The 20,259-nt window shown below is 43.1% G+C and overlaps 1 protein-coding gene and 1 long non-coding RNA gene across 3 annotated transcripts in view; one reads left to right on the top strand and one right to left on the bottom strand.

Moving 5' to 3' along the window:
- The first annotated feature begins 3,615 nt into the window (after positions 1-3,615).
- LOC110468226 (uncharacterized) lies at positions 3,616-7,314 on the top strand. The gene is made up of 3 exons (XR_002465045.3): positions 3,616-3,645; positions 3,773-3,857; positions 7,213-7,314. It is a non-coding gene; the product is annotated as an uncharacterized LOC110468226 (long non-coding RNA).
- A 3,377-nt stretch (positions 7,315-10,691) lies between these two features.
- The window catches only part of ABHD5 (abhydrolase domain containing 5, lysophosphatidic acid acyltransferase), a 28,126-nt gene continuing 18,558 nt past the window's right edge, over positions 10,692-20,259 (bottom strand). For both annotated transcript variants that reach the window (XM_021525882.2, XM_077786986.1), the window contains exons 5-7: positions 16,542-16,653; positions 15,842-16,028; positions 10,692-13,823 (exon numbers count right to left, since the gene is read on the bottom strand). In XM_021525882.2, the coding sequence (XP_021381557.1) occupies positions 13,734-13,823; positions 15,842-16,028; positions 16,542-16,653 (389 nt within the window). In that variant the 3' untranslated portion in view covers positions 10,692-13,733. The remainder of the gene's footprint in view (positions 13,824-15,841; positions 16,029-16,541; positions 16,654-20,259) is intronic.

Below are 20,259 nucleotides of genomic sequence, written 5' to 3'. Positions count from 1 at the left end.
CAGCACTCCAGGTGGGTCTCACCAGAGTGGAGTAAAGGGACAGAATCAACTCCTCAACCTGCTGACCATGCTGCTTTTGATGCAGCCCAAGATGCAGTTGGTTTTCTGGGCTTTCAAGCACATGTTGTTAGGTCATGTCCAGCCTTTCATCCACCAGCACCATCAAGTTTTCCTCAACATCATCTTTATTCATACCCAAGCCTGTACTGGCAGTGGAGTTTGCCCCAGCCCAGGTGCAAGGTACCAAGTGATCTTTGGCCTGTGGCCTCCAGGCTGGGCTCCTTTTGCCTTTTTGCCCATGTTTTACTTGTTCTTTGAGGAGGCTGTACCCAGGTGGGCTGCAGCAGCGCTTTACAAACAGGCTGTGAGGAGCCTTGCCCAGCCAGGTAGGGCCTTACCAGATAAGGTGGGCTGATAATGAATCTTTGCATCTTCACCCTGACCAGCACCACCTCTGTGAGCTTTGCAAGACCCATTGTCTAAGAACCATAATTTGTCCTTAATCTTCCCCCTAGGTACCATATTAATCAATGTTTGTTTTCTTTTGCTTTCAGCAGATTCTCTAATTATTAACCGTGCAGAGGACTTATGGTTTAGTGCGTGGGTTACTTCCTCTCACTGGGGGAAGGTGCTCTGCACAAGCCAGGGGCTTATTTGCTCCTTGGTGCTCCTGAAAGATAAGAAAGACATTGAACAATGGGAGCCAAATCATCTTCCTTTTTCCCTCCGTAACCATTAGTTTGATTCATGGTACTTTTTGTTTGTCACTGATGAGTAATGAGCTATTCCATCTTCACCCTAGATCTATGCAGAAATGATAGGTGCACATCACACAATGTAAAAGACATGAGGATTTAACCCCTCAGCCAACAATGTGCTGCTAACAACTTGTGCCTTGAAAATAGTGTTGTGGTAGCAGAGGGGAAAAGTTCTTTTTTTTTTTTTTTTTTTTTAATCTACCTTTGATTAGGGACATACATTTTTGGAGTGACAGCCTGCCAGAAATACAGTGTTACACAAGCTCTCATCATCTGAACCAGCATCCAGGAGTTGCTAGCTTTTCTTTCTCAAGGTCATCCTGTTATTATGCAATTACACAAGCAAGGCAGGGAATAAAGGTGTAAATAGACAAAGAAGGTTTTGACTCACTCCCATGAGCACAGGGCCTTTAGGACTGCCCATTTAGGTACATATATCTGAAATATTTCCCATGTTTTCTCTCAATTTGGCCCTTTTTTAGTTCAGCCCCTACATAGTCTGGGGCTGAGAAGTGCCACACCCATCCCTGTATGCTGGGTGTCTTGGAGTTCCACTCTCCCTATGCCAGGCTGAAGCTGTGAAATGAGGATTCTGTGACAACATCTCAACCACCTTCCCACCCATCTGGAGCACGAGGCATAGCTTCAGCCCCACCGTGAGCAGCCACAGCCAGAAACCCCCATGCCAGGTCAGCCTGCTGGTCCCTCGAGACCAATCCCCTCCCTCCAGCAATGCCCAGTACAGTACAGGCTCAGTGCCTCTGGGACCTCTATGGCTTAGGGGCAGTGGCACCCCAGCTGGTGGGCAGCCCTTGCTCATGCCCTCTGACTCGCCCCCCGTGCCATCAGGAGAATCTGTGTGCGGGTTAACAGCAGCGCTGAAACGGCGACGGTTTTCCAGAGCCCGCCTGAGCTGACTCATAGAACAGAGCTCTGCCAGAGATGACAGGGGGATAGAAATCAAGGACCTGATGAGCTTCTCCCGCAATTATTTATTTATTTTGTGCACCATCTTCTCCTTCTGCCTGTTGGCAATGAGAAGAATTCATAAATGATGGTAATAAATGCGGAATGACAGCTAATCTTAATTGACCAAAGCTTCCCTCAAAAGACTGGGTCGTGCTGGATGTAATATGCTCTAAATGTAAAAATATAGGCCAGGAAATTACACTGGTGGTTTTACATGCCTTTAATCAAATGGGTTTTATGCTGCCAAGCAACAAAATCAAGGTGGGATCCATCTGTGAGTGGGATATTTTTCCCCAAAAGAGGAACTCTGCAGTTCAGTGGCCTTTCATTGCTGCTCCATCCTGCCGCCTCTGCTTCCCAAGATCTGCTAATTTGGGCTCCAAAGTGGCATCACTCAGTGGGGTTTTATTTTCTTCTGCCTAATCTATCTTCACCTTTCTGGGCATTCACCACATGCTCAGTGCAGCCACTGTGCTGAAACACCACGGAAAGAGATGTGCCTGAGGGGACCCCCTGTATTTTGCTGGTGATATTTTATCTTGGTGGGTTACTTTTCTCCAAATATAATGCACCATGGACTGTTATTTTTTCCAGAAAACATTTTTCCTCCCAGGAAGTGGGCATTGATAGCAAGATCCCCCCTTATGTTCCATCAACTCCAGCACATTTCTCTCAGAAACTAGTGCAGGAATACTTGGGAGATTTTTAGGACTAGAGGGACCTTTAGGGCTTGGGGGAAAGAGGGGGAGGCAGTCACAGCTATTCCCTTCAGGATGGGGAGGCAGTGATTGGAGAAGCCCTGGCACACCTCTCCTCCAGCCAGAGGGTATCCATTATTTTCCAGTGATCCAGGGATCCAGGGTTGCGGTGGCTGCTCGCACCCCTGCCCTGGGCTTGCAGCACCATCTCACTCCCCAAATTACTTCTCTGCGTGGAGGTGTCTGGAACACTGGGGCTGGGACACGTGAAGGATGAGGGCCAAAGGAGAGGGGAAGGTTAGGAAAGAAACCTGAAGACAACAGCATTTTTGCATCCTGCCAGGATGCTCCTGCTTGGGGTTTCTTTCCGCACTTCCCGTCTCGGGTAGGTCCCCTCCCTGCCTGTCATGCCAGCTCAGCTGGGCTCGTACTGCGGCACTTTCCTGAGAACATCCCAGAGACTTCAAGACCTCCTCCTCGTTCTGGCAGAATGACTTGCAGCTTTTCCGAAAACTGGCAAGCAGCCTCAGTGCTTTACCATGGGAAGAAGGTTAACTCCTTCCCTCCTTTTCTCCTTCCCCCCCGCTTCCCTCCCCTTCCCCCCAGCCCACCGCATCATCCTGCTGGTTTGCCTGGGAGCTGGCTGTCGGGAACGACGGAGGAGGAAAGAGTTTATTTTTAAGAGCATTTAGCCCTCACAGCTTCTTGGCTCGGGGTGTCGGGATCGCAGCCTTGTCCCGACAGCCAGAGCTTTCATTCATTCATCTGAGGCCACGAGATAAAATCCTTTGCGCGATGCTTGTGAAAAGGGCAATTATTGAGGGTTTGGGGGTCTGCTGTTTGCAGGGCGTGGAACACTTAGAAGTGAGGACAAAAGCTTTATCCTTTAGGCACTGCAGGGAGGAGCTGGCAGCGGCTCAAAGGGTGCCCAGCCCCGAAGGAATATTTTAAAGTTTTCCTATTTTGTAGCTCTGCGTAAGAGCAACCCGCAGCAATCGCGCAGCAGGTCTCCTGCCTCCGTTTCTTAGCTTTGCCTTGGGCTTGCAGCGTCACCTTCTTCAAGAATACCTGTTTTCCTGGTTAATTTTCAAAAACATTACTTCCCCCCCCCCCTCCCCCCTGGCCCCACAGGAAGCTCTGCAGGTACAAAAACCATGGGAGTTCAATGCACTGCAGCTGCAAACCCAGCTAAGCACCTTGGCTCCCTGCTTTGCACACAGGTAAAGCACGACCCTGGTACTGCCTCCATCCCCCTCTGGCCACGGGCTCCTCTGTTCCCCACTCCCCAGGGCATCCCTGGTCCTGGACGCTGCTTTGGTGGGAATAACCACTCTTTGCCCCTGTCAGGATGGTCAGGGTACACGTTGTGTGACAGGAGAGGGATGAGAAGAAGGAAGACCAAGAGACTGCCACGGCAAAGGGGTCTAGCCTGGTAAGACAGACCTTAAACTTTTCCCCCTTTTTCAGACTTGATTCTCACTCCTGCAATGTCAAGATTTCAGATTATTGGGAGACAAATTTAGAATAGATCTGAAAAGTAATTTAGAAACCTAAAAATAGCCTGTGAGCCTGTCTATCCAGTGACTGTAAAACCAGAAGGGAGGAAGGAGAAAAATAGGTTAGGGGCAAAAAGGAATAAACAATTATGAGAGAGGATGGTCATGACAGAGAGAAATCTATCTTGTGTGTGTTCCTGATCACTGGGATCTGGACAGGAAGCTATCTTAACTTGTCTCTGCATACTTTGAGAAAATGTGGCCAGCTATTTTGATATCAAAATTGAGAGATGCCATTTCATGTCACAGTGGATAGCCCTGTGTGACTGCTCACTGCTTCACCCTCTGCACCCTGTCCTGGTTGGTCCTGGGGCCCAGCAGGATGTGATGCCTAATCTTTTCTTCTTTCCCTGAAAATGTCATGGGAAACACCATTTGCCCTGAATGATTAACCAGATGTGGAGCTGGTGGGAATCAAATAGCAAAGGAGAATTTTCTTCAGGACTTTTGGGAAACTGAGTAAACACAACTTCGCCAGTGATGGGGATTTACTGTAGCAGGGTTGGACCTGGAGGTCACTGACAGCCCCTGGCATGGTGAACTAGGTCCAGAGTGCCACCAGGAAATCCAGCCAAGAGCAAAAGCAGATGAGGTTGAAGAAAAGCAGCAATGTTTAAGTGAGGTATTTGTGCCGAGAAGCCACCCACAGCACAGGACTACAGTCCACGCTGCAGGAAGGACCAGAGGCAGGCAACATAATGCAGGCAGGGCTGGCTGCCCCAGGCAGAGCTGGAGCAGGCTTCCTGGTCCCCCATGAGAAAGCATCCCAGTGGGACTTGTGTACTCGACTGCCATCACAGCACCAGAGCCCCCAGGGGGAGTGTGGCATCCCAGGAGGGCATGAGGAGGGGGCGGTGAGGGCTGCAGATGTTTCCTGCTTGCTGAACATGAGCTGCAGAGAGGATATAAATGTTGGTGCCATGAGCTAAGCCTCGCCTCGTATCATGCCTTGCTTTTATAACCTCTTCTTTTTAATATCCTGTTGAGACAAACAGCCTGTGCAAGTGTGCTGGGGGGATCTGCCAAGCAGATGAGCATTTTAGAGGATTTCAATCTGAAAGGTGCTCCAAGAAATTCAGTATTGTAGGAAGTGCTGGGCTGCTAAATTGTTCCTGTCCCAGCACTGAGTCCCTCAGGAGCAAAAGAGAGATATGACATGGGGCCACAGGGTCTGGGCCAGGCACTTGAGTTCAGTGGTAACAGACCAGGGAGAGCAGATTGCAGCAGGACAGGGAGATGATATGCCAAGTGCTGATATGGTTGGTCCAAGGAGTCATAGGGTGCCATGGACATCTCCCAGGTGATCTCCTCAAATGCCACTGGGACACTATACTTCTTTTGTCTAGCTGCAGCTGGTACCCATGGTGATGAATACAGGCATTGTGTAGATTAAACATGGATTTGCATATGGTGACACTGCTGCCCACTATGAGCCTGTGTCATAAGTGCACTCCTGGCTGCAGCAATATCACCTCTCCTATATGTCCCATCAAAGAAAGAGGTGACATCGCTGCAGGTGTTTTTCCTTCCCCTCTCAGCATATATCCCTGCTTCCAGAGAGTGTTATTAGATGTCCAGAAGCACGGGGGGCTGAGGGCCACAAAGGGCAAGAGCCTCTGCTTAACTTGCAGCCATGTCCCCTGATGACTGAGGTCTGGCACAGTTTTCCCCTTGAACTGTGAATCATGCCCTGTTTTTGTAGCAGGTGCTTCTGAGGCAGACACATGGTCATCCCTCATGCAGTCTGTCACCTTAATCCCACCTCTAGCTGGAGACAAGAACACAGACAAGGGGAATGGCATGGGCCAAGGTGTCACCTCTTCTTGCACCATCAGCACCCAGACTAGGAAGGCAGGTGCCCAGTAACACAACGCCCATATGGGCTCTGCAATAGCTGTGGCCATAAATCCTCTAAACTATGGGGTGAACTTTCAGCCTCACAGGCTTGCCCCAGCATCCCTTGGCATCCCGGCCAGCCCCATGATCCTGCTGTAGTAGGGCCAAATCCTGCTGCCTGCTATGGGCTGATCACCATCCTGAGCGGGGCAGCTGATAGAAGGAATCTCACCCTGCCCCTGCTCCCATGGTCACCCACCCTACCATTAAGGTCTGGTGAACTGTCCCTTCCCCTCAGCAGGAGCTGGTGCAGCCTCAGTTGCCCCAGTGAGGAACTGGGCTGACTGGGCATGACCAGTAGGAAGAGTCCTTCCTACTCCCCTGTCCCCAGTTATCCACACCAGGTTCTACTTTGGTGCCTGTCCCAGAAAAAGCCCCACTCTTTTCAAGAAACGTCATTCAGACTACTCATTTGTGTCACTTTGGTGACAGCCTATTTTTGCCGTGCACACTCAGTTCTGTGACTGCTTTCACCTGGGACAACAGGCCCCGGCTGTTGGATTGCCACAGCCCATCTCCTCAGGGTGGTGCCTCCCGGGGGATAGCGGGGTCTGTCCCCACCGGAGCTGCACAGATCTCAGCCTGGGTCGCTCTGTCCTAACAGTGACATGCAGTGGCGGCAGGCTGCAATGGAGGCTGGAGGTACCCTTGTGCTGGTACCTTCACTGTTTTTTACCAAAGGGTTTTCCCAGGGCACGGCCAGCCAGGTGCTCCTGCATCTCCCGGAGCCAGGGGCGAGGCTGGCACAGAAGGGGGGTTCCTGTGGGGTCCATGGCCCGTGTCCCACTCAGCCCATTCCTGGGGCTCTCAACGCCTGCCTGTGCCGGAATGGCTGGCAGGAAGGGAGCTTCTCCCTGCCCTCCGTCCCTGTCCGCAGGCGGGCAGGGGGAGCACCCGCCCAGTCCTGGCACATACCCCTGCACTGCTTACCTGCTGCTTGCAGATGAAGTATCTAATGTCTAAGCAGTCCCATTTAAACCCGCAATCAAATTACAGGAGCAAAATTAGAAGCCAGACTGGAGCCACTTTAAAAGTTGCCCCTTATTTAATAATTCTGTCGCAGCTATTTTTTCCTCTTATCACCATTTATTCTCATTCTGGGGCTTGTCTGTAATAATAGAGGAGGTTCATTTGTGTTCCCCCTCCTCTTTCCAACGTCTAGTCTTTCTTTGTGGATTTAATTTCTGCCTTGTGAAAAGGCATTAGAATAAATAAAACAAAGATGCAGTACTACAGGGATCTACATTAATGGGATGGCGTCACACTCACCCCTTCTACAGCCTGCCCTTTCCCATATAACAGGCGTGAACCAAACGGCTGGAATCCCTGTTTCAGCCCTGCCCCATGCCTTTAGGTGTCAATCTGTCAAGCGTAGAAGAAGAAATTGCAGTGCAGCTCTTTCTTTAAAAGCAGCGCCGTGCAGAAGCAGGAGCCCGGAGGAAGTGCCGGGGCGGTTTGGGAGCGCCGTGTCCCCTCTAGTGGGGTCTGCGGAGAACTGATGGAGCACAGGAGAGAGTCCTCAGCTTCTCAGCCGATGGGAAAGGAGAGGACAGTCTCCCCCTCCCTCCCTGCTCCTGCCATCCCCTGCTCCACGATGGACATACTGGGATGGTAGGGATGTGCAGCCCCAGCTGGGAGCTGGCTGGCACTGAAGGAGCCGGGGGAAATACTGTTGTAATAATTTGCCTATCAATTAAAGATGTGACTTGATGAGAGATCGGATTCACTCACCTGTCTGGATATTCATCTGTTTCCAGATATTGCTGGGATAAAAAGAAATGCATTAATTTTCTCACTAACCCTCCCGCATTTTAGCAGAAACTATTTCTAGAACCCTCATAAAACAAATCTATAGGCATTCTACAACAGGCAAACACTATTGTGTACTTAGCAGCTGCTGTCCCCCAAACTGCTGCTGAAATCTTCCTGTAGTCAAAAAAAACCCAAAATAGTTTATGCATCATTTTGATGACACACCTAATTCTTGTTTTCTGTGAACAAAGCATGGCTCTAACTAACGTACTCAGGCAGGCTTTGCTGTCAGGAACTATGGCAGATGTCACGCAGCCCACAAAATCCCAGTGCAGCCCAATCCTGCCTGTGCAGAAGAGTTATCCATTGGCATGGGGGCTGAGGCATGGGAGATCTCCATGAAGATAATTCAGGTTGGATGCAGCTTTCAGGGCTGGAACTAGAAAATCTTAGAAGTTTATTACAACCCAACCCATTCTGTGATTCTAAAACTTTGGGCCAGGAAGATATACGCCCGACTGGGGAACCTCCTGCATGGGCAGGCCTCTTGCTGAGCACAGGGCAGGGCTGAAAGCTAGGAAAGAGTCAGTGCCAGGGGATGAGCCAGCTGGCTTCTCACTTTTCTCTATGCTTTACCTGCACCCAATATTGCTCTGCCAAGTTCCTTCACAGAAACAGCCATAGTGGCTTCAGCTGCGAGCAGGCTCAGTGCTGGTGGAATGCTTGGAGAGAGGTGTGCCAAGAGGCTCAAAGGCTTCATCCTGCAGCTCAGGGAGCTGGACACAGGGAAATAAATTGTGAGCAAATCCAACAACAGCATGGTGCCCAGGCCCTGCAAGCTAGGAAACAAACCAGGATCAAGTGCTGGATGGATCTCAGCATCCCACCACTCTCAGGAATCACCATATGCTGGTCTTTCTTCCCCCATGCATGACCCCATTACCAGAGTCTTCCTTCCACTGTGCTTGGCAGGTTATTTTCTTTTACTCTGTACTTACCAAAGCATCTGCTGGGGGTACTCATGAGGCAGAACTGGCCATGGCACATGACTGAACACTGACACTGAACTCAGTGTCCAGCAGAACAAGCAATCTCACTCCTGGCAGACACCAAGAATGTGAACCTTGGGTAGCTAAGAGTAATAATCTCATTATCAGAGGGGGTCTCTAGCTGGGGGATTTGCATGGACTGAGCTCTTTAGCCTCCATTTTAGGTCTGAACTCTGAGTGAGTGTGAGAAACCTTAAATAAAGTCAAAGCAGAAAGGCAGGTGGGTATCAGGCAAGCATTTAAATATCAAAACACTACAAAGGAAGTGACAGCCGCACCTCGCTCCATTCACAGCTCCAGTCATTTACACATCAAGTAGGTGAATTCGAGAGTGCAGAAATAGACCTGTAAATATATGGAGATCCTGCTTTTGCAGTAGTTCATTTTCAAAGCACTTAGCATGCATTTGGGGTCACACCCCATTTCACAGCCCTGCCCTGCTTCCCAAAACTAAGTTTCAGTTTCTAGCTATCCTCTGCAAGTGAAGCATAAAATGCAAGCAAACACCTAACTTGTAGCGTTGTCACTGCTTTCATCTTGCTGCTAATTACTAATGCAAATTATGTACGTCTAAAAATGTTTTCAGTACATTCCTGCTACTTGTGCTTCTTGTTTTTAAAGTATATGTAGCAAATATTTCCATATTTTACACTTCTACATTCTACTACCCACATCCAAACCTTAAGGTAGGATATCCCTGTGATCAAAAGCAACAAGGTAAACTGGAACAGAGCCACTCCTCTTGTAAAAGATGAATTTTAGCGTATGATCTTTAATGATAAGTCTTGTTGTACATCTTGATTTTTCATCTTACCTCAGTGACCCTCCATCATATGCTTTGCCATCACCTCACTTCTGATTTGTGAAATTCAGTTTCTCATGATTTCTTGAGGGCTGCATGAGAGGTAAATCTTTAAGGTTCCTGTCCAATTACCAGTCTGAGGGAATGGTGTCCAGCTTGGGAAAAAGCAGTTGGATTCCAAGGACAAGCTTTAGTCAAAGGAGGGATACCAAAATTTTCAAGTGCCCCATACAGTGTGGATCCAAGCTTTCCAACCAGACTAGCCTCCAGCTGGCACTGCAGGTGTTCTCCTTACCTTGGTAAGCTGCGTTATTTGCACACTAAACACCCCAAACCTTTCCCTCACCATTTCTCTTATCCTCCTCCAGAGCTGACTGGCTCTTGAATGTTCTCACCCCAAAGCTCTTAAGCTGAATTTTGCTGTTTCCAGCTGCCTCACTTTTTTCTAGTTCTTACTGTTCCCTGTGCTGTAGGCTGTCATTCCAGCCACCTGCCTCTGCTCTCCACACTGGTCTGCCCACCACCTGCCTGAAAAGCTGAAGGCTCCATCCATTTCCATCTGCTTCCACTAACACCAGAAGGCAGTTGCTGCACACACCTGTGTCCTGTTCTGATCTTACTAGTCCCACTAAAATGTGTCTCCCTTCAGCTCCTGTAGTGCCTCATCCTTTCACAAGTTTCACTTGTGTTTCCTACAAAACATAAATCCCTCCATGAAGGCTTCAAGGCAACATGGCTGTGCTGCCATGCTCAAAGACTGCAGGATGGGTTGATGGTCAAATGGCCAGAAGAACCCAACAAAATTACAGATGTGCCAAGGAGCCCCAAGAAATTACCCATTTAAAAGTAGTTGACTGTGAGTCTTAAGATTCCGTAGGTTCAGGTTTTAATGAATGCTAACAAAACAGGCATTCCTGAAAATATCTGCCCATACATTAATTCCAGGTATTTTTATTGCATTTAGTCTTGTTTTCATCCCACTGAAAAAGCTGAGTAACTGTGATCTGGAAAGACTGGGAATTTAAGGAACCACAATGACCACAAAAAGCATTTCAGACAGAGACTGGCACATCAGTTCAGCACAAACAGTTGCAGTAACCTTAAAAAGATAACTTGTAAAATGAAAGGCCAGCATTGATTTAATCCAAGTGAAACCAGATGATGACATTTCTCTTGCCTGGACACATTTTTCAAAGATCAACACATATGAATTCACATTTTCCACTTTTATTTCACAATCAGATACAAACAGAGGCTTCCTTGTGATGGTTGCAAACATTTTATTATAGAGTCTTATCAACAAGTTCTCTGAAAATCAGTTTTTCAAAACTAAAATCTAATCTGGCAGGGTTCAATAAGTAACAAGATGAACTCAGCCATGGCAAACAAAATATTACTAAGTTACTTTAAATAAATATTATCACAACTTCAGGAAGAGTGTGTCCTGGAGATTTAAGCAGTTTATCTCAAATTTTTATTAATATTTTGGATTATTTTTGTTATGCTCTAGCTTCTGGTACACAGCTGTCTTCATTTTGATGTTAGAATGGGATAGATCTTTGGGTGCCTTTATGTCTATTATTCTTGTCTTATTTTATAGTGCTGTAATAAAAATAGCATCACCAGCATTCAGTGCTCACCACAGTACATTTTAACAACTGGTCACTGCACTGAAACAGAACTTCTGGAGAAACTGAGATTATTTCCAGGCAGTAATTACTCACAAAAGGTCTAGCTCCCAAGTCTTTTCAGCCATTCATTTTCTGTTCAGCACCTCCTATGACATTTATTAAAGTATTTGATTAGATTATGTTGCACACAGCAGGACATTCAGAATTCCATCTTGATCTTCACAGTAGCATCTAATACTTCCTGGAAGATAACATGGAATCCTTTTCCTTATACATACAAACAGCATTCTCAACTTGCAGCTACTTGTTGACAAACGCTTGCCAGCTTCAGTTAAATACAAGGGAACCTATGAACATTGAGACATTTGAGAATAAGCATTAATGTATTTTTACCGTATTTTGGATAATTTACCTCAACCTAGTAATAACTCTTGATTTCCAGGGTTTAATTGCACATAATTTTTTAAAAAAGCAATATAATGTCTTAACATTAATAAAATATAACATTTAAGAATTTTTTTATTGTGCAAAACATAAGCAATAAGTCTTATTAGTACAATAAGCTGAAAAAGCAAGGTACATTTAAAACAATATTCACATCCAGTGTGCAAGTTTTATCCCTACTTCCAACTTTTGATGTGGAATCTACAATTCCCATCAGTAAGTGCTATCACAAAATCCCAATAATTTGTTTCACCTTTTATTATTTGTAGGAGAGTCAAAATTTATTTTTGCATTAGGTTTTTATGCACAACTAAACCAGCTGTTTAAGTTGATAAATACAAAATAAGACACTGAAAAGGGTGAAAAATAACCAACATGCTGAAGGCATCCACCTAAATGGTGGCATGACTGATAATTTATAGCTTATATTAAAAAATTGAATTGATAATTGATAATTCTGATTTTCCATTTTCAAGATTTTAGCAAATAACCCAAAATTTTGTTTTACAGTTCTAGCATCTGCTAATTGAAAAAGTAATTTAATTCAATACTTTTTTTAAATTAAAATATTTATCTTGCTAGATATGAAGTGCTACCAGTCACGGCAGTCACAAAAACTGTTTGATGTTTACATAGCACCATATAGATAAATATCTCCTTCAGTAAGAGAGACTATGTTCTACTGGGGAGCATAATCACATTATCTCCTGAATATTTTAGGTATCTTTGCCTTCCACATCATAAATATGTGCAACGATTCCTTAATTTGAGAAAAAAATGCACATAATTCAAGCTTTAAGATGGTGCTATCATTAATTCAAATTCTCTGTATAAAAGTATCACAGACTCTTCAGTAGTCAATTGAATATTCAAAAACAGATCAACAGTTTTACGTAAACTTGTTAAAAAACAAACCACCATGTTATTTGGCTTTAAAGTGACAAAGTATTTTTCTTAATATAATTTACTAGGCATGTGAAGTACTAACATCGAACTATAATGCAAAAAGTAGCAGAAACTGGACTATCTCTGATATTGAAATACTCAATTAAAATATATAGAGAATCTCCAAAACATGTAATTGTACTTCATTACAGTGGTATTGTTCATTCCAATAATAATCCTTCCTATAAGGAGGCTGTATGTTAAATAAAATACATTAAGCTTTTGTAGTTCCCAATTAGAGAACATCAAAATTTTGCCTCTGCCTCTCCTTCAGCTCGAATTCACTAAAATACGGACTAGGCTTTCTACTGAAAGAAAACGGGAAATAGGCTCACTATCCAGGTGGATATTTCCTAGGCCTAATCTAAATCTTATCAGTTTACCCACAACTGTTAGATTTAGACTAGCAACAAATCTTGCAGTAAAGTGTTAAAAATAGGTGGAATAACTAACAAGCCATCTTCTGTATTTTAAATCACAGAAATCTGCACATCAAAATATTTATGGAAGCGTGAGTGCTGGTGACATCATCGACTCTTACAAAATGAGTCTTCCGTATAAGTTGCACAGATGGAAAAGGATGCCTCAAAATAAATGGAAATAAAATCCAACAGAAGATGGATTTCCCAATATCGAGTCTCAATTTCTTATAAACTAACAAACATATTTCAATGACAGACATTGCTCATTATTTTGGCCCCATCCCTTTCCCAAAATCAGTTTCATAAGCTGTTACCACTCCAATTAGAAAACAAACCCTCTTAAAATATTGTATATGGAGTTCTGGGTTCCAAAAATAAAATACACGTGCAGTTTCATATTCTGGCTATGAAACATCAGCTAAAAAGTACGAATGTTCATAAAGAACCCAAATTAAATTTTGTACATTGTATCTCTATTGATACAGTTCTCCATGTTGGAGAATTCAGCATTTTTAGTTCAAAATGTGCAAAATTCAATTAAATTTTGAAGAAAATTCCAGTTTCAAAAGTTACACGTAATTTTGTACCTGACAGGACAATTAAAAAAAAAAAGCTATACAAAGTTAGCTTCAAACCTCTTCATTCCCCCCAAAAATAGGCACTCAGTGGTTTAAGTGTGCAAATGACTTCTTAGAAGAAACAGTGTGTAAACAGAGCCTATTCCATTAGCTCTGCATTCTTTAGTGATTTCCTAGAGAGTATTGCCATTAAACGCTATCTATGGTATGACTTTCTAAAGAACAGAGGACATTCAGTCCACAGAGTCACAGATGTCTTTCACTTTCTTGTTGAAGTCTTCAGGTTGATCAGCGTACACGTAATGACCTGCACCGAGGATAGCCTGCAGCATAAAGGTGAAGAAGCATGTCAATATTAATGTTGGGACAGGTGAAGAACCTGGCTTTTACAAATTACCTAAGAGTTGGCATCATACAACATAAAAAACACTTTAAACATAAGAAATACCAAAATACTCTTTCCTTGTAAAGAAACTTTCCTACACAGGAAAAGAAAGCAAAACTATTGCTCACCTTGTTGAAAAAAAACCCCCACCACTGAAGCGTGAACAAGTCACTGCACATCAAATTTAGCAGATATCAAATCATATCCTTGCATATCAAATTTCTGATGCATCTTGATTCCCTTCACTCTCCACTCAAAATAGCCTATTTCTAGAATTTGTTATTCTCTGTAAAAATGCTACAAAGTAAATTGTCACCACAGTATACAGCAAAGGTACTTGGCCTGTTTTCTATTTTACTGTCAATCCAAGACTAATCTTTAAAAAAAAAACTATTTTCCCCTCCCCTCCTTAAAACATCCTCCCTTAAGTCTCTAACCAAACCTCCTACAAGTATAGCTGTTATTGTGTTAAAAACTCCCAGAAACTCAAAGTAAAAATTACTTATGAATAAATGCATGTAACAAAACTACAGAATCTCTGTGCATTTTACCAAGCATGGCACTGCCAGTCCACATCTCAGTCTCATTAGAGCCCTTGCCCTCCTATGGGTTTTTGAGCATGCCTGCAATTTTACCACCCCAATTTACCTTTTAGAACCTGTATGTGGCTTGGCAAAATTTTAACCTGGAATACAATACAATACCATTTTCCACAGTCCCTTCTAAAAGTCCCTGACAAGAGTGGAAAAAGTCTCCTTGTATGGTATACGCTTATCCCAGCAATATATTATACAATTTTTAACAGTGACTTTCTGTTACAACTCCCTCTCTCTGGTTAAGCAGTTAAGTGACAATTTCAGTCTGGATGTCAATATTTATTAAATGTATCTGTGCCCTTTAACACACTTAAAACAGTTGGATAACAATGTCTTTTCTCTGAGTTCCAGCTCTAAATTCAGCTATATCAAGTTATAAAATTTAATGTGGGTGACTTGTTATAGTATGCAATCAACATTATATATTGTACACTTCTGTCCAGATAGTTCAAGACATCAGTAACATCACAGCTGGTGTGTTCAAACATTTTATCACCTCACAGCATTTTAACATGTATGCATATTCAATTATCACAGCTGACTGATGTGAAAATATGTGAGGAATACTTTTACATTAGTTTGTTTTTAGAGAAATCAACGACAAAAAATGCAGTGTACACAATCACATCAAGTTGTAAGTATGCACTTTTTAAATGACAGTATCATATCTCAAAACAAGAATGTCTTAGGTAGTAAGACAACACTAAGTATTTTTTAATGACTTAAAGAAAGATGCTCACAAGATCCTAAGCGCCAGGTACAAACTACTCTCTTATCAGAGGAACAAATGCATTACCTAGACAGATGAAGAGAGTTTGTGAGAGCCTCCCTACTATCTTATATATATATATATATATATATATATATATATATATATATATATATATATATATATATATGGAAACAGTAAACAGTAGGACTGGTGTGGTTTGAAACACAGTGACCACAATACCTACTTCTATTCGCATGCAGTAGAACAAAACAAAGCACCACCTTGCTCATGGATCTAGTTTGGCTTCTAGTGCTACAGTAAGTTTTGTTCTTAGCCTGGGGACTCAACACTTTTGTCTAGGTTTCCTCTGATGTAACATTTGTTTTTTCTCTGTTACAGAAAACAGAATTTATTACCCCAGGCTCTAGATCAAAAGTGACACCACTTCCAGAGCTGGTATGAAAAAACAGTCATAGAATAGTTTGGGTTGGAAAGAACCTTAAAGCTCATCTAGTCCCAACCCCCTTGCCATGGGCAGGGACACCTATGCACAGACCAGGTTGCTCAGGGCCCCATCCAACCTGGCCACAATAGATATGACTTAAATCCGCACAAAAGACAAACAACTGCTTTAGAAGTCAAACTTACTATTGTCTTCACATAGGAATTTGGTCTCAGAGACTGGATAGTGCTGCCAGAATTTCCATCTATACATGAACGTGCTCCATAGACCACCGTGATAGGAATGTCTTGGTCCATTTGTGAAATCCGTTGCAGCATTGGCCTTTTTGCCCATCCATAAGGAATTGTCATGTTCTTGAAAGCTGTTTCTCCACTTCAAGGCATTCAAAAGGGTAAAAACAATTTCAGTTGCCATTGGACCTGCTTTTTATCTGAAATGGAGTATCCATGCCTTTTGGTAGCACAGAGTACATGAGGTTGGTTTTTAACAATTAAGAAAAGTAAGTTGCAAGGTTTACATATAATTTTCAACAGGAAGAGCCCATGTTTTTGCATGACTGAGCGATAGCACTTAAAAGAGTGAAATGCCTTATTTTTTAAGGAAATTCTTCACACATTAAAATTCTCTAACAATTATTTAACTAAATGAAATGCCCAAACTCTCACAGAATTAGCACAAATTCAGAATAAATATAGAATACTTTTTACATTTATCAGTATCTGGAATTCAGAAAAAGTGCAATGGTACCTTTTTTCTTCAATCTAATAAATGCCACCATTAAAAAAAATAGCATGCACACTGCTGCCATGGCCATTGGAGGGAGTAGCAGGAATTCAGTAAATGAACACCAGACTTCAAAACATACACTGGGAAATTCATACTCACCTGGGTGACTGTACATTGCAGTGATAGATATATTCAGCCACAGTGTTATCATCAAACATTGATGAATATTTTCGCTTGAAATCTGGTCTTAAACGTTGAACAAGGCTTAATCCTGTTAAAACAGGAAACGCTATTAGAGGAGGAATGTGTATCAATTACTTTATCAGATTGCCTAATGCTTTTCATTAGAGCCCCGAGAATACATCCCCTTGAAACTTGTGGCTTCTAAACCTGTATTTGGTTTTACCACTTGCATGTCTTAGGGAAACATAACGGAATTACACTTAACAGAAATTAAATATAATACTGTAAAGAATTTTATGCTGCTCCCCTCACCAAATACATATGGTGAATGTTTGAATAGGGCCACCACAGCAATAGAAGAAACCTACAATGGGGACCAGCCAAAGGGCCAAGTCTTTTTGTCACCAGTTTAGTCTCACGTGATACAAATATATTCTCCTTGCTCTGGCAGCACTGGGTAGGTTAAATGCACTACACTTTTCAGGACCAGAAGGCACTGTTGAAAAAGCTGGGGTGTTTTCTTGCTTAAGTCTGTCTTCTCCTCTTACAGAATAGTCTGCTTCTGAAGCTAGTTCATCTAACTAGTGTGTGATTGAAAGAACAGAGGCCTATGATGAAAAATGGGTATAGAAATCTTAACTTAAGACACAATTACTGGTATAAATGAAAAGACTTAATGCTGAAAACCATTGTCCTTATGCTCTCCTAACGAGCCAGTAGAGAAATGGGTGTTTTCAGGGGCCAGTTCAGGCCTTCTAAATTTAAGTCTTTTCTGAACAATTTCTCTAGGGAAGAAGCCTGTTATACATTGACCAGATGGATCTTTGGGACAAGAGCCTCGCCACAAGGCTAATCTTAGTTTAAGAGTATTAGTCATCCCTAATATCTGATCTAGACTTTTCAGTTTGAAGTCATTACCCCTGTCCCATCAATACAGACCCTTGTAAAAAGTTGCTTTCCAGCTCTCTTCTAGGCCCCCTGTAGGTACTGGAAGGCTCCTACACAGTGTCCCCAAAGTCTTCTTCTCTTCTGAATTCAAACTCTTTCAGCTTGTCTTCATAGGAGAGGTGCTCCAGCCCTCTGATCATTTTCATATCCCTCCTCTTGACTATCTCCAAGGGGAATGCCTCTAACATTCTTATACTGGGTCCCCAGAGCTGGATGCAGTATTCCACATAGGGTCTTATGAGAGCAGAGCAAAGGGGGAGAATCACCTCCCTCAATCTGCTGGCCAAACTGCTTTTAATGCAGCCCAGGATGTAGCTGGCTTTCTGGGCTGCAAGTACACATTGCTGGGTCATTTTGGGCTTCTCATCAACCAACATCCCAGGTCTTTCTCCTCAGGGCTGCTCTCAATCTATTCTCTGTTCAGAAGAGGTCAGGACTGCCCTGACTCAGAACCTTGCACATGGCCTTGCTGAACTTCATGAGGTTGGCATGGACCCACTTCTCAAGCCTGTTCACGTCCCTCTGGTTGGCATCCCTCCCCTACAGCTTGCTGTCCACACAGCTCGGTGCCATCAGCAGACTTGCTGAGGGCACACTCACTCCTCCTGCCCATGTCACTGACAAAGATGCCTAACAGCTAATCCCAGCAGTGATCTGTGAGGAACGATGCTCATCACTGGTCTCCACGTGGACATTGAACTAAGTGTAACTACTCATGGTTATGTTTCCCCTTTTCCAGACTGCAGGAACTTAATAGTGTTGTTAATCTATAAAATTATGATGATGTCACTTCTTCCCACCCAGTCCTGGGCAAAGGCCTGGTATTATTTATGTAGACCTTGTCACAGTGATCTATGTTTTCGTAACCTGGAGATTATTGCAACACGCCCTTACGCATGCTTTAAACAGATTTAGAAAACTAATACAGTGCAAGAGAAAATAATTCCCTTATGAAACAGTGATTTAATTCCCAAAGCAATGAAGATTTTGTAAAAATATAGCAACTGGCATTGCTCTATTTTCCCTACATAGAGTACAATTGCTGGACTTCTTTTTCTGTGTTTTTGGGTTTTTTGAAGGCAAGCGAACTCAGCTGGCTTGGAATAAGAGTACTTAGGAAAAAAGAGACTAATTCTGTCCCTTGCCTTGCTGTTACCAGAGAGGTTGTGGCAAGAAGTGTTACCAAATTTTAGACTTCCCTTTCTGTTTTGATAAGAGGTGCTTTGTCTGTGGATCCAATTCTAAAACATTTTTCCTCTGGGAATTTACAGGGGAGAATGAAACAAGGATTCAAGGCACCTTGGATCAAATTTTGGAAAGAAACCAGACTGTAAGCCATTGATGTAGTATTTATTGAAGAAATTATGAATTATCTGGCTGATGTTTTCCACAGTGTCTATGAAAATACTGTAAGAAATTCTAACACTGAATACACAGATCTCCACAAAAAGGGTGTGGTACCACTGACATTTCTGTTGCCGTGAGGAATTTTCAGGCATCCAGCTCTAGGAATGGAATTCAGAAATCCAACCTAAGCACCAAACCCCCACCAAACTGTGAAACTCCTGGGTGACTGTTCCAGTTAAGTGAAGCAAAACATGCAAATTAACTACCTGGAAAAAGGAAAAAAATATCTCTGGATCCCAGTTTTAAGTATTCGCCTGTGGGTCTGATTAAATATCCATGTGATACTACTGTGATATCCCACTGAACATGGCTCACATTTGAACTCATATCTTTGAATATGAACAACTGGCTTTAGAGTGTAATTCAAACAGCTCAATGTCCACCCATCAGCTTACACACATCTGCACGTGAAATGAAACCGGGGTTCAGATCACTGCCTTCATCAGGCTAGGTCTGATGTCTACTTGCAGCACAGTGTTTAGACTTACCCTTCCCCAAAAACTAGGTTTCACCTGTCAAGAACTTAAGTTGGTGATGGAAAACTTTTTTACCAGTGCAGTGAGAAACAGAAAAATTTTTAAAGGCACTGCCCTCTGCAGCAGCCTATAAGTGAGGCTAAGTGTGGGGACACCTTGCCAGGACAGAGTCTGCTTCTGCAGCACGGTTTGGCTTCACTTATTGCTAAGGAAGACAATTTCAGCTTTGAACTTGCCCATGTGGATTGATTTATGCATGCTCTTGTTATTGGATAGAACACATTAAATCAGTGCATGTCACTCAATATTTTCCAGGTTTTTTGTTAGCCAAATTAGCATTTTACTTTAAAAAAAAAAAATCTGTTTGTACAAAACATGTTGCTTGTCTGAAAAACTACATTTGTCACACTATTGAAAAGAAACAAACAAATCAGCATATGCAGCATATTGAAATATATATTCTATAGAAATAGATTTAGGAAACAGATGTGGTTTAAATGTAAACAATGCCTAGAAATCTCATAAGTTTATCTTCAGACTAAATACCAAAAATTATGAAGAGGTTAGTTAATTATATTTGTAAGGGGTCTGAAGGATATATTTTTCCGAGCCTCTCCGAAAGATAATTCAGTAGCACAGAGAGTAACAAATAGATAACCTCTTTCTTCTCTAGAAGGAATAGCTATAATGACTTTCAGATTTTATTACACTCATCTCCCCATTCCCCAGATGAACTAAAATCACAGTATTTTTGGTCAGCCCTACCTAGCCCAGTATTAGGGTATAGAGAGTTTATCTACCATTCCATTAGTGCTGTTGAAGAAATGGAAATATGAACAACCACCATAATGCAGGACATCAAT

This window comes from Lonchura striata, chromosome 1 (genome assembly GCF_046129695.1).
Source record: "Lonchura striata isolate bLonStr1 chromosome 1, bLonStr1.mat, whole genome shotgun sequence".
NCBI lineage: Eukaryota > Metazoa > Chordata > Aves > Passeriformes > Estrildidae > Lonchura > Lonchura striata.
Note: the sequence above shows the minus strand (reverse complement) of the source record. Positions and strands in the feature narration are given on the sequence as shown.